This window comes from Cinclus cinclus, chromosome 12 (genome assembly GCF_963662255.1).
Source record: "Cinclus cinclus chromosome 12, bCinCin1.1, whole genome shotgun sequence".
Classification (NCBI taxonomy): Eukaryota; Metazoa; Chordata; class Aves; order Passeriformes; family Cinclidae; genus Cinclus; species Cinclus cinclus.
Window position 1 is genome coordinate 663754 of NC_085057.1, and position 22009 is coordinate 685762.

General features: G+C 56.9%; 2 protein-coding genes across 2 annotated transcripts; one reads left to right on the forward strand and one right to left on the reverse strand.

The window, feature by feature from the left end:
* Positions 1-7438: 7438 nt before the first annotated feature.
* Positions 7439-12552, forward strand: OXTR (oxytocin receptor). Its single transcript, XM_062500697.1, has 2 exons — positions 7439-8369; positions 12311-12552. Exons 1-2 carry the CDS (start codon positions 7439-7441, stop codon positions 12550-12552), a joined length of 1173 nt encoding a protein of 390 aa, XP_062356681.1.
* Positions 12553-16433: 3881 nt separating this feature from the next.
* On the reverse strand, positions 16434-19566 carry CAV3 (caveolin 3). Its single transcript, XM_062500843.1, has 2 exons — positions 19453-19566; positions 16434-16775 (listed from the first exon to the last, which is right to left on the reverse strand). Exons 1-2 carry the CDS (start codon positions 19564-19566, stop codon positions 16434-16436), a joined length of 456 nt encoding a protein of 151 aa, XP_062356827.1.
* Positions 19567-22009: the final 2443 nt, after the last annotated feature.

Here is a 22009-nt window from a genome sequence, read left to right on the forward strand (position 1 = left end):
TCCTGAAACTAGAAAGAAATCAGAAGGTTGTTGGGCATGAAGTATTCTAGCTTCCAAGCAAATAGTTATATTGAAAGGTCTGGTCTTCTTTAGGAGCTGGTGGTATTTTGTGATGCAATAAAGCAGTGCAAGAAAATGAGGGAAGTCCAAGAAACCTGAACACCAGGGAAGGCTTTGTAAAATAAAGCTCGTAAGCAAAATATGAAAAATACTTCAGGTGCTTTTGCTGAGCCCTGAAGTTTTGGTCAGAGCCTGTCAGTGGGAGCTTGGCAGAGAAGGCACAAAATCTGGGTAAGATTGAGAGTTGTTGTGTCTTGACTTCAGACTGTAGCTGGGATTCAGAAATAATCCTCCTCAAGCCATGGTTCTAAGGAATATTTGTGTTTGGAGCAGGCTAAATCGTGGCAGATGTAAACTATCATAAGTGCATGAGGCGGAGAGCTGCAGAGGCAAAGCAGGAGTCTGGTTGTGTTGATTTGGTTCTTTTTTTTTACTGAACCAAACCTTTTGAAAGACAAAAATTATTGATGTCTGCTTTAGGGCTGCCCTTTTGTCACAGCAGCTCACATCAGGCATTGGAATTGGTTGCAGTTGCCAGTGAATGGTGATAATATTGGAAATCAGTACCATAAGGGGCTTTCTCCAGGTGCCTGCAGAGCAGCTGCTGTTGTGGTGAGGGGACACAGGGCTGCTGTGGCTGCAGGTCCTGACATTTCCCCTGGGTCTGCAGAGCCACGCTGCCATGGGAGCTGTGGCAATTCCATGGGGCAGAAGGGAGACAGCAGCTGACACTAGGGCCTGAATCAGACTGGTTTGCTGACAGCCTGTGAAGATTGTTTTTGTATCACTTGTTGTCATCACCATTTCAAGTCCAAACTGGTGACGTTTGCCTGAGGTGGAGCTTTTCCCCTCCCTTTGTAGGGGCTGTGGGTCGGTGCCAGAGGAGGACAGTGGCATTTGTGGAGCTCACAAAAGAGAGTGGGGTGTGTGGCCATGAGACACGGTGGCCAAGGTGCAGGGGGGAGGCTGCATGGAGCAGACACACTGGGCAACGTGGAGGCTTAGGGAAAGAAGTGGATTTGATGGTCTGATGCCTAACAGAGTGGGTGCCTGGGCAGGATCCAGCCTCTCCTGCCAGACCCAGGGCCGGCTCCAGCCCCAGGCAAGTTGCCAGGGTGCTGCCAGGTCCAGGAGTAGCTGCTGATCCCACGGTGCCCTAAATTATGCTTGCTGCGCATCTCACCAACCCAAGATTCACAGGAACTGCATAACATAAGGGAAAAAAACAACAGGGAAGGAAACAGAGTGTCCTCCCCACGCTGTTCTGTCCCCTGCTCCCCTGGGCAGCTCTGCTCCTCCGTCACTGAGTCAAGGGGCAAGGGGGAGCAGTCAGGGGCTTGTGAGCAGCCAGGCTGGGGGCACGGGTCACAGCCACAGGAGCCCAGGCAGTGCTGACAGTGCTGATGCACAGGGTCCGGCTGGGGCTGAGCACGGCCCACAGCCCCATCGAGGGGGAAACCCCACCACTGTGTTCTCCAGTGAGTATCATGAAGTTACTGCATCCTCCTGGCACCTCCTCATGGGGCTGATTGTGGCTGACGTTTGTCACATCACCTGCAGCTGCTGCCTTGTGCTGGGCTTGGCAGTGCAGGGGTGTGAGTCCCAGGGACCCTCCATCCCACCCTGCAGTGGGTCCAGCCTCTGCAGCAATTCCCCGAGTGGATCTGAGGCAGATTCCCAATTACTGTGGCTCCCTGGAGAACTGGGAATGGGGCAGAAGCTGCCAGGGGGACTGATACTGGCAGCCAGGGTGGTGCTGGGCTGGGCTGCCCCTGGGAAGCTTTGGGAAGGGCTGCTTTGGGCAGGGAATCCATTCAGGAGGAAATGAATTTAGTCACGGAGCAGTCCCTCAGGCCGGGGCAGAAGGGCAAAAGTGGAAACAAAATAATCAGAAAGTAAAAATGTCCTGATTCCCCAGCCCAGCGGCAGAGCCGTGAGAAAGGCAGAGATCCTGGGAATGGGGGAGAAGCAGGAGCAGAGTCACCCTGCTGGCCATGGACCTCCCTGCTGGCTCCCAGCACGGGCACCTCTGAAAGGAGCAGCCGGGGCTTGAACAGGAGTTTGGGATGGGAGGGCTCACCTGGTTTTCTGTTTGGCTTTGCAGATACCAGGGAGCTTCTGTTGGATTGTTTTTGCCAGGCAGAAATGCCTTTGAAGGCAAAGGGAATTTGCCCAGACTGTGGTGGCTGTTCCTGCCTGCTCAGTACAGCTGCTGCTGTTTCCAGACTTTCCATGGTGGTTACTGAGTGCGCTGTGTCACCCAGATGGGCACGTGGTAACTGTGTGCCACCCAGATGGGCACACTGGGCTGTGTCACTGTCACCCAGATGGGCACATGGTAACTGTCACACCCAGCTGGGCACGCAGTGGGTGAGCTGTCAGTGCTCTGGGCTGCCCTGGTGCTGCCCTGGCTCTGCCCTGGGCTGGAGAAGTTCCCACAGCCAGGACCAGACAGTGTGAGCTCAGGACACGGGGTGGGCTGAGCACCCCTGGCATGGACCTGGGGACAGGCAGGTGTCTGGGTCTTTCAAGGCCACTTCTCCAAGGGTGCTGTGTTTGCTGGCAGGAGTAAAAAATAAAGAATCTTTGGTTGGAGGGTCTGTTTTGATAGAAGAGCGGATATTCTGGAACTGGAACACCTCACACAGAGCAATTGAAGATGAATCTCAGTTACCTGCTGGGCAAGCCCAACACCAAGATCTGTTCCCAGAGGAAAGAATCATCGTGGTTCTGTCCCACACCTGGCATTGGAGGAGCCAGAGGGCCTGAATTCAAAATCATTTGGACAAATTGGCTCCAAAACGGCCACCTGGATTTAAATAAAGAAGAGGATGAATTACCAGCTTCATAAAGAAGAAGGTAAACACATTACTGCAAATGGGAAGTAATTAGTGAGGCAGAAAAGTATATATAAATCTAGCTGGGCTTCATTTCTACTGTGAAATTTCACTGCTCAGGTTAATTATTTGGTCCCACAGAGGTATTCCTGGAGCCTGGGCTGGGGGTTTCATTGCAGGTATTCAGTGGGACAGAAATGGGGGCTGTGTGCAAGCACCCTCACCTGTGTGAGCATTCCCAGATACACATTGCTTAGGTACTCACACATGTACTGAATTTTCCTGAGGACTGCAGCCTCCTTCCTATCACTTGGCTGAGATTTTGTTGCAGTGATGAGCACCAAACGATTCACTTTCCTTTATATACATGTGTAAATAAGTGTAGAATTTGCACATGAGTGTATATTAAAACAGACTGCGTTCTGGTTTTGTTGTGGCTCTTCTCTCTTTACCTAACAAAATCTCAGATAGCCCTTGCTGTTTATATTTGGTTCAAACAGAAAAGTGCCTCACTTTATTGGACAGAAGCATCAGTGTGTGTGCAGGGGTTGCAGGCAGGGCTGTGCATGGGTGCCTGGCATTACCCGGTGCCTGGCTCCATACCTCTGGCTATGGAAGGGTTTAGTTAACATCCCAGATGCCAGGAGGTGACACAGTGTGTCACTTGGGTGTGCAGGTCACTGCTGCAGGTGTGAATCCCAGCCCCAGGGCTCTGGGTCTCACCTGCTCTGCTTGGCTTTCTGCTCCTTGATGGTGAGTCAGAGTTAAGGGCGCTGCAATGAACACCTTGAAGTTACACACAGATGTAGTGATGCTCCCCAAAAGTATCAAAATTATTGGATTGTCTCCCAACAGCTTGAACCTGAAGCATCTTTATTAAAAACCACATGGATACATATTTCAATTTTATTATCCCAACTTGTTACTCCCAGGGTCTGGGCAAGCTCCATTGGTGTTACGGGCTTCGAGGTCATAATGGGATGAAGCAAGGAACATTTTAGCACAGAGACCTTGGGAGCCCTGTACAGACCTGGCTCCTCAGGGAGGTGCCTGGGGAGAGCCTCTGCCAGCCTGTGCTTGGTCTGGATGTGCAGGGCAATGGGAGTGAGGGAATTCCCTACAGAAACCACGGCCATCCATCCACCCTGTGGGCTCTGCCCAGCCTGAGTGGGGCTGCGTGGGGGATAGGACCAGCTGGATTATGGGGTCAGCAGGTCCACATCCTGCTCTGGTCTGTGGCTTTGAGCTGGTCGGTTTGATCACTGAGCTGTGATCATTTGAGCACTGCTGCTGTGTCCCAGCTCAGCCCAGGGCAGGGGTGGCAGCCCAGCGTTCTCTGGGATGTGTCTTCAGGGGCTCTCATGTGGAGGGCCAGGGATGGTGGGGATGGAAATGTGTACTGGCTTAATGCCAGGAAATTCAGGCTCTTTTTACAGGATTTAGCTCCCAAAGCTGCATGAGCCTGACTCAGGCTCCAGTGCTGGTGTGGCTTGGAGGCCATGGGAGCAGAGGCCAATGGATTTCAGTGAGTTGGGGATTCAAAGGAAATGGTTTGAATCCCAAAAACCTTCCATGGACATGAGGTGAGAGGTTCTCTAACACTGGGTAAGGTTAGTGTGTTCCCAGATAATCCAGGGGAAGAGAAATGAAACGATCTTTATGTGCATGAACTTGTGTAAATTCTCCTTCTGCTGTGAATGCCCTATAGAGCTCAAGACTGCAGCATCCAAGTTGTTTAGGACCAAATAATTCTGTGCATTTCTGGTATTTCCATGTTCTGTCTCCAAAGCCTTGTTTCCTTTGGTGCAGAACATTTTAAAATATTGGTTCTATATTTTCCTGGAAATTGGCACACCAGCTGATGAGCCATGGAGGAACTCAAAACCAGACTTGAGAATTTACTCATGTGCACATTTAAGGAAGACATGGAAAAGTTGAAATTTACTGTGTTCCCAAGCCTGATTAAATGCCCACAGCATTCATCAGCTCTGTACTGAAGCACAGATCTGCCTTTTCCATGGAGATATGTCCATGGCACTGCTCATCTCTCTGCTTTTAGTAGATTTACCAAAGCTGGGCTTCCAGCAGGCTGAGTGCAAGAGGAGAGGACTAGGAAAGAATTCCAGGATGAAGAGAAATTCCCATTCAAGAGCAGGCAGGTAGCACATCCAGGCTCTCCAGCCTGCAGTGCCTGCTCTGGGCTGCAGCCATGCACGAGTTCATGGGCAGCTGCAGCTCCATCTGCAAAGCTGTGGCCTGGACTTGACATTTTGCCAGACCTCTTCTGTCCTGGGGACCATAAAGTTGTGATTCCAGATAGCTATTGGAAAACCAGCTATTTCAGATCCAGCAGTAAACCAAAATGCAATTAAATTTAGCTTTATTTAGTGTTTGTGCTTTTGATTATCCCAAAGTATGTATTTTTAAAATAAAAATGTTTCCAGCTCTATGGCATCCCTGAACATTTAAAGCTGGAAAACGTAGGGGATGACTCAGAAAACCCTTTGGTTCTCACAGGATTCTTTGCTGCAGAATCACGTGTGTTTGGGTTTTAGCTGTGGAGCAGCTGCAGCTTTGCCTGAATAAGGACTGGGGGCTGCGAGGGGCTGTGAGCACCTCTGGCCCAGCCCCAAGGGGCTCACCCAGGGAAGGGCACTGGGAGCTAGATGTTATCCTGAGCTCACCCAATTCCCAAATGTGTGATCCTCCCCTAGCTGCTCCTGCACTCCAGGCCAAGGCAGAGCATGTCAGAGGATGGCCCTGGGAGCCACATTGTGTGACACTGGCATGGGCACAAACAGGGTCAGTCTTGGGCCAGCTCTCCCCCAGCTGAGCTCCTGTGCCTCATTACTGACCCCAACAACACTTCAGAGCTGCACACCAGTCCTGCAGGTGCTCAGCTGCCATGGGGCTGCACGAGGGACCCTGGGCCCTTCCCCAGTTCATGTCGGTTCTGGAAGGGACCTGGGTTCTGTGCAGCCATGAGTGGCACCTCAGCCAAGGGCACAGAGGAGCAGGAGCTGCTCTGCCTCACCTTGGGCACATCTCACAGGTGCTGCTGCCACACCTGACTCCCCAGGGACATCCCTCAGTGCCTACAAGATGCTCAAGGTACTGAGCAGAAGCCATGGATAAATCTTTCCTTGCCTTCACTGGAGTCAGAGTTTCAACCCAGTCACCTCCTCCCTTAGAGCTCTCCCAAAACCAGCAGAACAATAAAAAAAGCACTGCACATGGTGAGCTGTGCTCCACAGCAGTTCCCACAGCAGCTTTAGTGCCTGATGGAGGAAGAACGTGAACCCTGGAGGGAAGAACGTGCCAAAGTATTTAATATTTCTACATCTTGCATGGAACTAAAGCTTCCCAAAAATCTTTATAAATATCTGCAGGGATGTTTGTTCAGGGCCTAAGGCCAGCCTGAGGAGGATTAGAGATATGACTTGAAGTGGTGATGCTGGGGGACTTCAGAGCTACTGGACTGAGGGGTGAACTGGGAAGGTTCCATGCTCTTCTGAACATCCCACCTGCTCTTCCAGGTCCTGGATCCCTTGTAGGGATCCTGAAAGTGGGGACAACCATTGAGCTGCGCTGATGAGCTGGTGACAAATGGTGTCACTCGTGGCCACTGCTCCTTCTTTTATAGCAGTTATACTCTGCAATCTTCCTCCTGGAAGACAAGGGAAGCTCGCGGTGGGTGTGTGACCAACGCCTGAGCCTGCTCCTTGGACGAGGCCGGGCTGGCATCTACGGGGGAACCTTCCCTGGGCGTCCTGCTCCAGCAGCTCGGGCCGGGCCGGGCCGGGCTGTTCCCCCTCCGCTGTCTGCTCAGAGACGCGATGCCGGAGGGCTTTGGGCTATCGGGGGCGCTGGTCCCCTCGCCCATCACCGCAGCCTCGCTCCGCCGCTCCGCTACGGAGAACCGGGACACGGGGAACCGGGACACGGGGAACCGGACACGGGGAACGGGACACGGGGAACCGGGGCTGCCCGAGCGCAGCGGGACACGGGAAGCCGGGGCTGCGGGGAGCCGGGGCTGCGGGGAGCCGGAGCCGCCGGTCGGGTGAGCTCCGGGGAGGGCGCGGGGGAAGATGCTGGAAGTGCTGGAGATGCTGGAGGTGCTGGAGGTGCTGGAGATGCTGAGGCGGGTCCGGGTGCGGGGCCAGCGGCCGCGGGCGGGCCCCGAGGGGCCGGGCCGGACCCGCCTCTGCCCGCCGCCCCCGCCACTCGGCCGGCCCCTGCGCTGGGGCTGGGAACGGGGCAGCAGCCGGCGGAGACACCGAGGGACCGGCGAGGGGACAGGAGCGGCCGCAGCCGGGACGCGGGGACAGGGAGCGGCGGGAACCGAGGGGCGCGGCGGGGAGGGAAGCGCCGGGAGGGGACACAGAGCCGGGGGGACACGGAGAGAGGTGGAATATTGAGAACCGAGGAGACACGGAGAGAGCGCGGCGGGGACGCCCAGCTTCTGCACAGGAGCTTCGGCGGAGGCTCTGCCCGCTCTCTGCCCTCACCTGCCCCAGGCTCGATGCGGGCCGGCGCTGGCCATGGAGAAGCTGTACCTGGCGGGGAGCAGCACCTGGACCATCAACAGCTCCCTGGGGAACGGCAGCCTCCGGCTGGAGAACCTGAGCGCGGGCAGGAACAGCAGCGCCGACCCCCTGAAGAGGAACGAGGACATGGCCAAGGTGGAGGTGACGGTCCTGTGCCTCATCCTGTTCCTCGCCCTGACCGGCAACCTGTGCGTGCTGCTGGCCATCCACACCACCCGCCACAAGCACTCCCGCATGTACTTCTTCATGAAACACCTGAGCATCGCTGACCTGGTAGTGGCCATCTTCCAGGTGCTGCCCCAGCTCATTTGGGACATCACCTTCAGGTTCTACGGGCCAGATTTCCTCTGCCGCTTGATCAAGTACCTGCAGGTCGTGGGAATGTTCGCTTCCACCTACATGCTCCTGCTGATGTCCCTGGACCGCTGCTTGGCCATCTGTCAGCCACTGAGGTCCCTGCACAGGAGAGGTGACCGGGTCTCTGTCCTCCTCACCTGGCTGCTGTGCCTGCTGGTCAGCATCCCTCAGATCCACATATTTTCTCTAAGGGATGTGGGGAATGGGGTTTATGACTGTTGGGCAGATTTCATCCAGCCCTGGGGACCGAAAGCTTACGTTACCTGGATCACCCTCATGGTCTATATCATCCCTGTGTTGATGCTGAGCATCTGCTATGGTTTAATCAGCTTCAAAATCTGGCAGAACGTGAAGCTGAAGACGGCCCACGGGCCCAGCGTGGCTCTGGGCTCAGGCTCCCACGGTGGGATGGTGTTTGCCAGGGTCAGCAGCACCAGACTCATCTCTAAAGCCAAGATCCGGACAGTCAAAATGACCTTTATCATCGTGCTGGCGTTCATAGTGTGCTGGACTCCCTTCTTCTTCGTGCAGATGTGGTCTGTGTGGGACAGCAACGCCCCGCAGGAAGGTACAGCTCCCCTCCCTCGCCCTGCTGGGCTCTGCTCAGCGCCCCGGGGACACTCAGGGCAGAAACTGCTCCAGGCTGGGCTTGGGCAGGTGGGAGGGACATGGGACAAAGTCCTGGGCACCGAGAAAGCCCCGGCAGGCGGCAGTGGCTGAGCTGCAGCTGTCCCGGGTCAGCTCTGGCAAATGCTGGGCCACTGCGGCTCAGGGCTCAGGCGGTGCCGATGGTGGTGGCTGTCCCTGGGTGTGGCTGTCCCTGGGTGGTGGCTGTCCCTGGGTGGTGGCTGTCCCTGGGTGCTACTCCCAAAGATTCACTTCCCATCCTGGGTGCTGGGACCTGCTGTGGGCTGTGTGGGAGCTCAGGAGAAAGCTGCACAACCTGACTTCCTTCCTTTCCTTTGTTATATTGGTTTTTTCCCCTCACTTTTTACTTTCTACTCTTGGCCTCTTCTTCCTCTCCTCCCTTTCCGTCCACCCTGGACTAAGCTGATGTTATTTTATCTCTGACTGGAGCACGGTTCCTGTAGAGAAACCCTGATTTATGAGCAAAATCTTTTCCTAAAAGTGTGGTGTCACAGATTTGCCATTTTTAATATTTGAGCTGGCTGCTCCTGTCACCACTGAGGTTGCAGAGAGAGCAAAAAGTATCACCCTCCCTGGTGTGACGTGGCTGGAGCTGTGCAGGTCTGTGCTGTCCCCCAGCAGATGGGAGAACCACCTGGAACACCTTAAACAAAAACTCTTCACGACTGTGAGGTGGGAGAAAGGGCACCCAGGGATGAGAGTGTCTTGCATAGACTGACCCAGGCTCAGCAGAAGTGCCAAGTCTGGGGGTGCCAAAGGCCCAGGAGGAGCTGCTCCCTCCTTGCCCCACAGCCCTGGCATGGCCAGGGCTGGGCACAGGGCAGCTCACAGGGCACAGCTGCTCAGCCCAGCACTCGCCCTTCCCAAACCCTGCCCTTCCCAAAGCCTGCCCCAGCTGCACAGTGCCCTGTGCAAAACCCACAGGATGCCTCTGTTCCCTGGGCTGGCCAGGGAGCAGCCAGGCAGGCAGGCTTTGCCTCTCCTGCTTCTCTCTGCTCCATTTATTTCGGGAGAAGTGGAATGTGGCTTTTGCAGCTCCCTGGGTGCTCCAGGGGTTTTCCACCTGATTCAGGCTGGTCAAAACTTCTCGTTCCTAGATGGGCTCTGGGGTGAAGCAGTGGCTCTCTCTTGTGTTGTATTTTAATCCTGCAATCTTGAGGACTGCCCTTCCTTTCCCAGTCCACAACCCTCAGCAGCACCCAGATCTCCACTGCTTTGCTGACCCTTGATGGATGGGATTTGTCCACCCCAATCCTCCTGGCTGCATGGGGAACCTTTCCCTTGCTCACCCTGCGCAGTAGGCCTTGCAGCACTTTTTCCCTTTCCCTTTCCCTTTCCCTTTCCCTTTCCCTTTCCCTTTCCCTTTCTTTTCTCTTTTTTCTTTAAAGGATCGAGGGATCTCCAGCCCCACAGAGCTGTACCACAGTCCCCATTCCCACCTCCATCCATTCCTGTCTCAGGGCAGCCCGTGGCTGCAGCACAGGGTGGGAGCTCTGCCAGGGCTCTGCCTGGAGGCTTTCATGGCTTGGGGAGTAAAAGCCTGGGGTGGATGCAAGTGTTGGGAGACCCCAGCCCTTCCTTTCAGGCTCTCCTCCTCCTTGCTGGCTGCCCAGAGGTGTGAGGGGGGCAGCACAGTCAGACCTCTGTGCAGAGGACACGGGCTTTGCCTACAGCATTCCCACAGCCTTGCCCTGATCCCAGATCCCTTCCCTTGACCGAGGCCAGGCAGGCGGTGGGGTGCACGAGAGGTGTACCCCGTGCTGGGAAGGGAACGTGGCTGTTCCTCAGAGCAGGGTAGGCACAGCCACAGAAAGGGCAGGGGGTCCCTGGGTGCCAGCAGCACCCGGAGCCCAAAGAGTGCACTGGGGATGACTGGCCAGGCAGCAGAGATCCCCCCTCAGGTGGTCACAGCTCTGTAAGGTGGGTTGGAGCTCCACATTATGATTCAGGTGCTGGTTTAAAAGCTGGGGACCCTCCATGAGATGAGGGGTTGGAAGGAGGCTCCTGCTGCACACACTTCACAGGAACACCTACGGGATTCCAGCTCGGATCAGAGCTGGCTCATGGCCCCTGTGAGGACAAGAGCAGGGCAGTGAGGCACCAGGGCTGCTCTACCAGTCACTCCCCCTCGAGGCAGGTGCCCTGACACCTGGGCTGTGAGTGATGGCCCCAGTCAGTGTGTGGGAGTTAGGAGTCCCTCATCCCATCCCATCCCATCCCATCCCATCCCATCCCATCCCATCCCATCCCATCCCATCCCATCCCATCCCATCCCATCCCATCCCATCCCATCCCATCCCATCCCATCCCATCCCATCCCATCCCATCCCATCCCATCCCTTGCTGGGTGTTTGCAGCAGAGCCCCCACAGCCCTGCTCGGGCACAGCCTGCACGTCTGCCCACTGCCCTGGACATCCCCAGGAGCAGGGGGTGCCTGGGGACAGGGGCCATCCTTGAGGGAGGGCTGTCTGGCTGCAGCACCTCTCGGGGGTCTCTGGTGTTCCCACAGGGAGGGCAGGGATCCACGCTCCGGACCTGCCCTGCAGCCTGCTCCCTGGAACTCAATTTGCTTCCTGCGGAGAGGGAAGAGCTGAGTCAGCCATGGCTGGGTGTTTTCAAGTGGGTAGAAACACTGTGATTTATTTCAGGTCTTGTGCCTGGGATTTGTAACTGCTCCGCATGGAATTAGCTTTTAGCATATGCTTGAAATTAAAAGTAGTTGGAGCAGACATCACAAGAGTAGGAATTACGCATCCATTGGCTAAAAGTGAATTTGGAAGCTAGCATTTAGAGTGACATTTCTTCACTGGTCTAAGAACTGCCAGTGGATTTTTGCAGAGGCACGAAGGGGCCAGGAGCAGCCAAACCAACGGTGCTCATCCTCGCTGCTGGCACGTCCTCCGGGAGCAGAGGGGCTGAGGAGACAAGCTGGAACACAGGGAACTGGAAAAAGGCTCCAGCTCCGCCTGCAGCCACCCCAGGAAGGGGACGTCCCCCCTGTCCTGGTGCCATCGCAGGTGCCAGCCCCACCATCCCTTTGTGCTCTGGGGACAGAGAGCAGACAGAGACTTGATGTCCTGGCACTGCCCTGCCACCATTCCCAGCACCGGGGGGTGCCAGGCTCCGGGCTGCAGCCGTGATGTGGGAATGGCTGGTGTCCTCTTTCCTGGCACAGCCCTGTAGAACCCGGGGGGAAGAAAGATGACTGGAGAAAGGTGCTGGGAGAGCACCGGGCAAAGCGCTCAGACAGGGCCGGGCTGGCAGTGGGGACAGCCCAGGAACAGGGGACGCCCCGCAGCCCAGGGACCGCGGCTGTCCCACAGCCCGAGCGGCTCAAGGTCGAGAGTCTGTCCCAAATCAGCCGCTGCTGTGGAAGAACGAGCCCCAGGCTCTGCTTGTTCCCAGACCTGCTCTTTGGATGGCAGCTCCAAGGGTCGCGGAGAGGGTGCTCTCTGCTTTGGGCACCTTAAAGGGCGACTTAAAGGGAGCTGCTGGGGCAGCTCTGCCTCCTGAGCCCGCACTCCAGGGAAACACAGTGCGGGGAGAAAACAGAAACACGAGGGTCTGGAACTGGGACTCGCCCCCCTCATTTCCCAGCTCTCATTTCCCGTGGTGTTCCTGCGGCGGGCGGCTCATCCCTGGTGGGGAGGGCTATTGGTGTGTCACGGTGTCGGGGTATTGGGGTGTCGGGATGCCGGTGTGTCAGTGTTTTGGGGTGCCGGGGTGTCGGTGTTTTGGGGTGCCGGGGTGTCGGTGTTTTGGGGTGCCGGGGTGTCGGTGTTTTGGGGTGCCAGCGCGGCTCTCAGCAGCGGCCAGTTCGGCGTGTTCTGTGCCCTGACACCGCCGTGCCTCTGTCGCAGCCTCCCCCTTCATCATCGCCATGCTCCTGGCCAGCCTCAACAGCTGCTGCAACCCCTGGATCTACATGCTCTACACCGGGCACCTCTTCCACGACCTGATGCGCCGCTTCCTCTGCTGCTCCACTCGCTACCTGAAGTCGCGGCCGGCGTGTGACCTGAGCAAGAAGAGCAACTCCTCGTCCTTCGTCCTGAGCTGCAGGAGCCCGAGCCAGAGGAGCTTCGTGCAGCCGTCCACGACGTGAGGCACTGGCACCGGGACCTCGAGCGGCTGCTGCGCTGCCCCCGGTGCTTCCCCGCGGACAGCTGGACCCGGACAAGGAGGGGTCTATAAATAGGTGTATATATGGCTGTCAGCATGTACAGGGAGTTATTTAACTGGGGCGGGAGTGCGGAAGAAATTCTGTGTCCAAGTTTCAGTGCTGCTTGGGATTAGACAGCAGGAACCCGCTCCTGAGCTCCAAACCCTGACAAGCAGTGGTTCATGGATGCCACCGAGAGGAACAAAAGATCCGGTGCTGCTGGGGCAGGTGCCGTGCATCCCTGCGGGATGGAAGGGGATGCTGCGGCACAGGGAGATGGGTGTCACCCCGGGTACGTGGCTGGCACTGCCCCACCTCCACCTGCAGCAGGATCCTGCAGGGTGCCAGTGCCTGGTACCACGCTCTCTGCACAGGAGCACTCACTTCGCTTGCAGCCTGTGGGGCAGAGGCAGCCCCGTACCTGCAGCCCTGCAGCCCTGCAGCCCTGCAGCCCTGCACTGTGCCAGCCCTGTCCCTGCAGCCCTGCACTGTGCCAACCCTGTCCCTACAGCCCTGCACTGTGCCAACCCTGTCCCTGCAGCCCTGCAGCCCTGCACTGTGCCAGCCCTGTCCCTGCAGCCCTGCACTGTGCCAGCCCTGTCCCTGCAGCCCTGCAGCCCTGCACTGTGCCAGCCCTGTCCCTGCAGCCCTGCACTGTGCCAGCCCTGTCCCTGCAGCCCTGCACTGTGCCAGCCCTGTCCCTGCAGCCCTGCACTGTGCCAACCCTGTCCCTACAGCCCTGCACTGTGCCAGCCCTGTCCCTACAGCCCTGCAGCCCTGCACTGTGCCAGCCCTGTCCCTGCAGCCCTGCACTGTGCCAACCCTGTCCCTACAGCCCTGCACAGTGCCAGCCCTGTCCCTACAGCCCTGCAGCCCTGCACAGTGCCAGCCCTGTCCCTACAGCCCTGCAGCCCTGCACTGTGCCAGCCCTGTCCCTACAGCCCTACAGCCCTGCACTGTGCCAGCCCTGTCCCTGCAGCCCTGCACTGTGCCAACCCTGTCCCTGCAGCCCTGCACTGTGCCAGCCCTGTCCCTACAGCCCTGCAGCCCTGCACTGTGCCAGCCCTGTCCCTACAGCCCTGCACTGTGCCAGCCCTGTCCCTACAGCCCTGCAGCCCTGCACTGTGCCAGCCCTGTCCCTACAGCCCTGCACTGTGCCAACCCTGTCCCTACAGCCCTGCACTGTGCCAGCCCTGTCCCTACAGCCCTGCACAGTGCCAGCCCTGTCCCTACAGCCCTGCAGCCCTGCACAGTGCCAGCCCTGTCCCTGCAGAACTACAGCCCTGCACTGTGCCAACCCTGTCCCTACAGCCCTGCAGCCCTGCACTGTGCCAGCCCTGTCCCTACAGCCCTGCAGCCCTGCACTGTGCCAGCCCTGTCCCTACAGCCCTGCACAGTGCCAGCCCTGCACCCTGTGTCCCCCGAGGCTGTGCAGTCGGTCGCCAGGAGTTGGAGCTCGCCTGGGGCCGGGGATGTGGGTAGTGCCGGCTGATCCACCAAATCTCCCGCGGCTCCGGCGCCATTCGCTTGCTCCATAGCGCACAGGGCATGCTCACGGCATGGATTTTTATCGTTAACAAATACTGTAAATAAAGTTTTCTGACTGTGTCTGGTGGAAGGCGGGCGGGAGGCGTAGGGCAGAGCTGGGCTGAGGGGATGAAGGGCCCGATGGGAGCAAGGCTGGAACACCAGGACCCCCAGGAGCTGTGCTCCCTGCTCCCCCTGCCCCAGCCCCGGCATTGCGCCCGGCGGCGCACAGCTGGCTGGGCACGGGCACTGGGGGGACACGGCTGCACCCCTCAAAGGGTGGTGCAATTTGGCCTTTCATGATGGGAATGAACATGAAGAAAGCATTTAAATGTGTCCTTTATTTTATCACTCTCACCATCGGGTCCATTTGCACCTTTCCTGTCCTGACATTCCTATGAATTTTTTTTTTTTTTTTTTTTTGGTGGGATCTCCAAGTGAGCTCTCAGCACATTTGCTGACTGGTTGAAATCCTCAGGCACCATAGAGCGTTTTCCTCCCACGTTCACCTTCCTTCTCCTTGAAAGTCACAAACTCCTGCACAAAACAAGGAAGGAGAGGTCTCCTTTTCTGGAGAGTCCGAGGTGCATCCTCCATCTGCCAGGGAGGAACGATAACAGGGCAGTGGAAGTCACCAGGATGGATGCACGGGGGATAGAGGGAGTTTTGGGACACACCGGGAATTGCCCTCCATCCCTGCTGCAATCACTGGGGGTGTCTGGGGGTCAGGCAGAGCCGTGCCCCACTCCTGGAGATGCTGCAGCCAAGTGGTGCCGTGGCTGAGCTCCTGCACCCTCCCCAGGCTGAGCAAAGCAGGGACAGGGAGAGCAGCTGGGGGAGTGTCCCAGGTGAATGCACTGGACAAAAAAGCCAAAAAGGAGGGTCAAAAGTGGAACAGAGGTGCTGACAGGTGAGCGGTGTGCGCCCCAAGTGTTGGGAGCCCAGGAAGCAATGTGGTGGGGACATCAGCATTTCAGGGTTTTTTGGGTTCAGGCAGTGAACTACTAGAACAACAACAGTAAAAAACTAGTAATATAAGCTCATTATACAATTGATTTTAATTATTTTTATTCCCACAAAAGAAAGTGTTTTTTGAGACCAGTACATGCAGGTACTGTTCCTTTACAGAACCATGGAACCATTTAGGTTGGGAAAGCTCTCTTAAGTTCACCACCCCCCCATAATTACCTAAGTACCTTTTTTTTAAATCACTCTATTCTTCTTGGGCCCTGACATTGCTGGAGCTTGGGTACCACATTGCTATGGAATAGCAGCAGTATAGAATCCCAAGCCCTTGGAAGAGCTCCAGGAAAACCCTGGCTCTCTCTCATCCTTGGCATGGTGCTAGAGGAGTCTTTGGCTCCAAGTCTTTGTTGGAAGCCAAGGAAAGGCGCACACGGAGACAATTGAGAACAGCCTCTGAACAACGAGACCTCCTGGGCCCTGCTTCAGCAAAGCACTTAAGGCTGGAGCCAAAAGAGAATTCAAGGGCCTCAAAGTGAAAGTGCAGCTCCATGGAAGAGGGACCGGCAAATTAATTGGCATTAATTGACCGTACAGGGCAGGAAATAACTCTGAACTGCACCTCTTGCTCCTCACTTCTCTTTTCCCTGGAGTCCTGGCAGAGGCTCCTTCCTCTTCCCTCCCCATCCCTTGGGGTGACCCCAGGGTGCTCGGGGGGGCTGGCTGGATGTGACCCCTCCCGCTGGGCAGAGCCTGGGGGTCAGTGCCATCCTGCCCTCCTGCAGCCTCTCACTCCATCCCAGGCCACAGTGGATGCACACACTGCCGTGGCTGCAGCTAACCCAGCACTGACTGAACGTGTGTGTACTGAGGAGTGTCCCTGAGAAATGAACCTAAGCTTAGCTTAGAGCCCAGCTTGTCTCGCAAGTGAGGTTTCCAGAAGCTCTGTGTCCCCCCTGCCCTCCTCAGCCCCAGCACTCAGGGCTGGCTCCCACCTGCCCTGGACCCTGCCCTGGATCCCACCCACGGCTCTTAACGATGCTCCACAGTTAGTTACATAATTGAGCATCAAAGTGCCATCAGTGGGTTTGCAACTGGCAGTGGCCCAGGATCAGCTCAGGCTCTCAGAGCAGACACAACATGTCACACATGGGCTGGTCTGGCTCTCACAGCTCGGCTGAAATGCAAGTACACAGGGGTGTCCATGGGCAGGTCCCTCACAGGACAGGGGTGTCCATGGGCAGGTTCCTCACAGGACAGGGGTGTCCATTGCCCAAAGACAGGCAGCCTGCACAGAGGACGTTGTGCCAGGCTGTTGGGGCAGCTTCCAGGACCTAAATCTCCTTCCGGACAGCAACTCGGATGTTGCTGCAGATCTTGGAGAGCGCCTCGAAGAGCGGGTCACAGAAAGTGTGGATGCAGAGCGAGTAGATCCGGCTGACACACTGGATCTCGATCAGGTAGCTCTTGATGCAGGGCACCACTGCCCAGATGTGGCAGAAGGAGATGAGGGCAAAGAGGAAGCCCCAGACGACGGCCAGGGGGATGCCCAGGATGGCGGAGAGCAGCCGGTAGCACCAGTACTTGCTGACGGTGAAGGTGGTGTAGCTGGTTTTCCAGACGCCGTCGAAGCTGTATGTGCCCACGGGCTCAGCTATCACATCCTCAAAATCCACCTGGGATGAGAGCAGATGGACACAAGGGAGGTTTGGGAGTCAGCAAGGATGAGGGTCTGCAGGAGGTGAGAGCAGATCCCAAATGGAGGGGCCTGGGGAGAAGGGACTGTGCTGGGGGTGGATCCCCCAATCCCTGCACCCCCGAGCAGGGACAAGCCCCTGCAGAGATGGGAGATGGCTCAGGGCTCCCAGCACTGCCTGGCCACAGCCTGTGGGCAGCAGAGTGGTGCCTTAGCCCATGGCTGGGACTCCAGCATGAGGGGTCACAGTCCCCATCCCATCCCATCCCATCCCATCCCATCCCATCCCATCCCATCCCATCCCATCCCATCCCATCCCATCCCATCCCATCCCATCCCATCCCATCCCATCCCATCCCCTGGGCTGGGGAACCGGGTGTGAGGCCAGGCAGGAGCCCCTGGAACAGGAGTTGTGTGTGGGAGTGCTGGCTGCAGAGGTGGCCAGAGCCCATTCCTGCCCTTTTTTAGCATTCAGGGATGTGGCTTCCCACTCAGCAGGATGGTGTTTGTGCTAATAGAGATCCAGCAGTCCTCTGGATTTATGGATTATTTATTTACACCCATAGGAAGAGGTGCTCAGTGCTGTCTGTCTGTGTTCCTTCTGGGGAAGGGAGCTGGGGCTCAGCCCTGCCCTTGCTGTTTGTGCAGGTACTGCAGGTGTCTCTGAGTGACACACCCTCCCCAAAGCTCCAGGCACAGATCCCCTTGGGGTGTAACTCTCTTCCAGGGAATATGTAAGCTGAGCTATTTGTCTTGAAAACCAGCCTGGCCTCCCCTCCAGCAGCTGACGTGTGTGTACATTCACGTTAAATAAAAATATTCATTCTGCTTTTAGAAGCACTCGGATCACAAAATCACTCTGTGTCATCTTTAATTTCCTGGAGGGAGTAAGGGGTGCTGAGACAAGCATTGACAATGAGGAGACAGCAGCCCCTGGAAAGCCCAGGTGTGCTGGGCACTAGCCCAGGTTACTGCCCAGCTGCCTGCTGAGTTCATCAGGGATCAATTAATGCAGGGAGCAGGGGGATATAAAAGCAGAGGCTCTGCCCCCATGCTCGCTTCTGCTGCCATGACACTGGGAGCATCTGGAGGAGCAGTGGAGGCTCAGAGTCAGAGTCTGGGTGCTGGGCACTGCCTGGAGGAGCTCAGGGACCAGCACATGCAGGTACTGTTCCTTTACAGAACTGTGGAGCCATTGAGGTTGGGAAAGCTCTCTTAAGAACAGCCAGTGTAGCCATGCATTGCTCTGCTGCTGTGCCTGGATGAGTTTTGTGAAGCTCTGTAAAGCCTCTGAGGCCAGTGTCACTTCTGGAACATGATCCCAAATTCTGGCTGCTGCTTTGTGATGCTCGGGGTGTTTATCCAGAGCCAGGTGAGCCCTTCATCCCCTGGAGCACGGAAGCTCTCTGTTACCCTGCTGGCTGGCTCTCTGCTCCCCGTGCTTCCAGAGCACTGCTGCTGCCATGTCCTGGGGGTTTGGATGTGCCTCTGGCTGTCCCTGGGATCAGGGGAGCAGCAGCAGCAGGGTGAGCTGTGCTCCTGGCCCGGGCTGGCTCTGCCTCCCTCCCCAGCCCTATCAGCCAGGCTATTTTAGGGTGGAGGAATGCTGAGCTCTGAAGACTCCTAGGGCTGCTGGAGCAGCAGCGTGGGTGAGCTTGGTCTTTGCAGCTTTGGAGATTCTAGAGCGGGAGAAGGGAGGGATGGCTAGGATGGTGCTGGCATTGGCTCCCAGGAGCCCCAAAGCCCTGCCTTGCCCCGGGCTGAGGGCTCTCCTGGTGCCTGCTCCCCTGGCCTGGCACCTCTCCAAGCCCCAGGGCTGTGGGATGCTCTGGCAGGAGTGGCAGCTGTCAGGGACAGGTCCCAGTGCCACCAAGGAGCCCTCGGTGGCTGCCCCTGTCACACTCAGCCAAGGGAATTTGCTTTGTCCACACCACGGTTGTAGCTGTAAAGGTGTTTTAATGCCCAAATTCAGGTTTGTGTTTCAACAATGCTGTCAAGGTCACGGCCTGTTACAAAGCCTGTGTGAGCAGCTTTGTGTCCCTTCTGCTGTGACAGCCACAAACATGGTTTTAACAAAACCCTTCCACCTCCCCCTGTTCTCCTTTGGGCTGGAATTACCTCTGGATAAGAGACAAGTTCTGTTTGCAATTCTAAGGGAGTCTAGAGGAAGACCAAGAGTTAGAGTGGGAATTCCTCTTGGTCAGAAATGGAGGGAGGCAGCTGGGGGCTGCTGCACCTCTGGGCTGCCCTGGGAGGAGCAGTCACCCACAAACATGACAAGACACATCAAACAATCTAGAACTGAGACTATGGCGTCTTGAAGGCCAGCAGCCTTTCCCAATATCCCTTTAAACTGGTTATATTTAATTTCTGCGTTGTTTTTGGCTGCCCACTTGCTGGTACAAAGGAAGGCGTCCCCATAAATTTTTGAGCCACAATGAAAGCGGAGAGCCCACTGAAGGAATGGGAAATACGGCATTAGCTGGAGCCAGGCACACCACCCAGCCAGTGTCACTGTCACCTCCAGCCCTGGGGTGGCACCTCTGGGGGCACACGGACCAGTAGCCCTGGCTGAGCCGAGCCAAGCACACACCGGGGGTGAAACCCCAGTGCTGGTCCCAGCGGTGCTTCCGCAGCACGGTGTGGGACAGCCCTACCTTCACCACGTCCTCGTTGATGTGCTTGGGGTCTCTGTTGACCAGGTCGATCTCCTTGGTGTGCTGGTCCTTGATGATGATCCGCTCCTCCAGCTCGCTCCGTTCCTCTGCCATGCTGCCGGGGGACTGGGGCTGTGCTGGGACAGCCAGGGGACAGCACTGGCCCCTCCTGCAGCAGCTGCCCTGTGCCCCTGGCACTGCTCCAGGCTAAAATTAATGTCCTGGCTCCCGAGGCCGCCCTGAAGTGTCCCTTAAAGGGGCTTTTCTGGGGCCAGCCCCTGCGCTGTCACCTCAGGGGGATGGCATGTGTGTGGGTGGCTGGTGGCCTTTGGGCCGGGGCGGGGGTGGCAGGGGTGGGTGCAGCCCCCCCAGCCCAGCTGTGCCTGTGGGATTTTACCCTTGTGTGGGAGAAACAATGCCCAAATTGGGGCAGAAGTCCGCAAAAGCCTGAAAGAAATTGTTGTTAATGAGTCTGAAAATGAAGCAGCTCAGGGAGGCAGGAATCACATCTACAAATATCACCCGGAGGAGCCACGCTGTCCCGGGATGGCCGGCGCTCCTCAGGGTCCGTTCAGAGCCCAGGGAAGGTTTGTGGTGCTGGGGGTCCTTAGCTTCCAGCTTCTTCCTCCACACGAACTCGAGGAAATCCAACACCGACCAACAGAACCACAGTGGCTGGAATATTCCTCCAGGGATAATGAGTATATTAATGAAGACTTATTGAACCTGGGCTGTACTTTGCTAATCCTCCTCAGTGTCTCCTGTGAGCTCTTGCCTTTCATGATCTGAAGTTTTGTTTCAAAGCAATGCTTCTGTGAAAAAAGCATTTCACAAAGGAGGGGTAGAGGGGGTGTTTAGGTCCCTAAGGATGGGTGGAGAGGGAGGGATGTGTGTCCCCTCCAGGACTGGCAGCTCCCTAAGGAGGCTGGAGGTGCCACACAAGTGCAGAATGTGGAAGTGCCCGTGCTGAGCCTGCAGGGGAGGTGTAGGAAGGCAAAAAGCTCTGCTGCCTTCCCAAACCATCAGTGCCTGGCCAGGGCTGCTGCTATCAAACCCTGTGCTTCGTGCCTGGAGCTTCCAGCCCTGTAATGGGCCGTGCTGGTGCCCTGGGCTGTGACACATCCATGAAACCCAGGGGAATGCAGCTTGTCAGAGACCTCCTGGCTGCCTCTGTGGGGACAGAGAGGGCAGAGCTGGGGTGGGAAAGCGTCTGAACCTACAGGATCCTGCAGAGACACACCAGGCACCTGTGGAGAGGGGACAGACTCTGCAAAGGGCTGGGAGTGTGAGTCTGGCAGGTTGTTTCTGGAGAGGAGTGTTCTGGGCAAAAGGACACTGGGAAACCCTTTGATGGAACCAGTTCCACATCCCTTCATCTCCCTCTGCTATTCCACAGGAGCTGAAAGATCCCAAGCACAGCTCAGGCTGGTGTTGGAGGTCAAACCCTTCCATGCTCCAGGATTTTGGATGGCAGCTCTGAGGCCAGAGCTGCCTGGTGATGGCTGGATGCTGTACCAGAGCTCTGCTGCTCCGTGCTCAGCACTCCAGCACCAACTGTGCAGGCTGTTTGAGCAGAGCCAGCTGTTTGAGCAGAGCCAGCTGTTTTCCCTGTCTGGGGCTGGGAAAGGCTGGGTGTGAGTGAGAACAGACCTGCTGCTGTGGGCAGAGCACGGCTGGCCTGGCCGGGAGCCAGCCCCCAGTTCAGGAGGTGCAGCTGCTCCACAGGGCTGTCCCTGCTGGGGCACTGTCACCTCAGGCATTTCTGCACTGATTTTCCTGGCCAGTCCCTCTGGAAGGCTTTGCCTGGGCAGGGGCTCTGGTGTCCTGCCCTGCCAGGGCCGGGGGTCCCCAGGGGTCCCCAGCCCCAGGGCTTTGTGCTGAGGGACACTCACCCTGCCCCTGCTCCCAGTGGCATTTCTGGTGGCATGAGTCACTCCCTGTCTTTAGGGCGACCCTAGCTGTTGTCCCCACCGGGTGGGTGGCTCTGGTGTCCTGGGTGGGAGGAGGAGAATGAGCACCCACGGGCAGGTAGGGAATGTGTCCAGCAGCCAGGACAGGCAGGGGGATATTGAGTTGCACTGTGGATGCTATAAATAACTGCATTTCCCAGTACTTTCTGTGAGTGGGACACCGTGTGAAGTGGAGAGTCACACACACAGCACAGGCAGGGCAGGGGAACCTGCTCAGGCTGCTCTGACCCATCCCTGCACAGACCTGCCCCAAATGGATGCCATGGGTTTGGTTTTTTTTCACTGAAATCCAAGCCTTCCATTGTGAGAACATTTGTTAAGAATGGTGACACGTTTCCCTCGGCAGAAACAGGCAGTGACCATTACCCCCACCCTGACCAGCCTTGTGTGTGCTCTCAGGGGGAGCACTGCTCTTGGGAACAGATTGTCAGGACCTGAGCATGTTGTAGGACTGGGGCTGGGCACCTGGGAACCTTCTCGAAGTCAGATAAACAGCCTGCTGCTAGGACTCAGCAAGCAAAATAGGTTTATTTCTCTTGAGCAGAGAAGAATAAAGCAGAAATAAAGCTCAGGGAGATCAAAGCTCC

Coding starts and splice junctions, on each gene's coding strand:
- OXTR (XM_062500697.1), top strand. CDS start 7,439: ATGGAGAAGCTGTACCTGGCGGGGAGCAGCACCTGGACCATCAACAGC. Junction 8,370..12,310: donor CAGCAACGCCCCGCAGGAAG/GTACAGCTCCCC, acceptor CCTCTGTCGCAG/CCTCCCCCTTCATCATCGCC.
- CAV3 (XM_062500843.1), bottom strand. CDS start 19,566: ATGGCAGAGGAACGGAGCGAGCTGGAGGAGCGGATCATCATCAAGGAC. Junction 16,776..19,452: donor TCAACGAGGACGTGGTGAAG/GTAGGGCTGTCC, acceptor CTCTCATCCCAG/GTGGATTTTGAGGATGTGAT.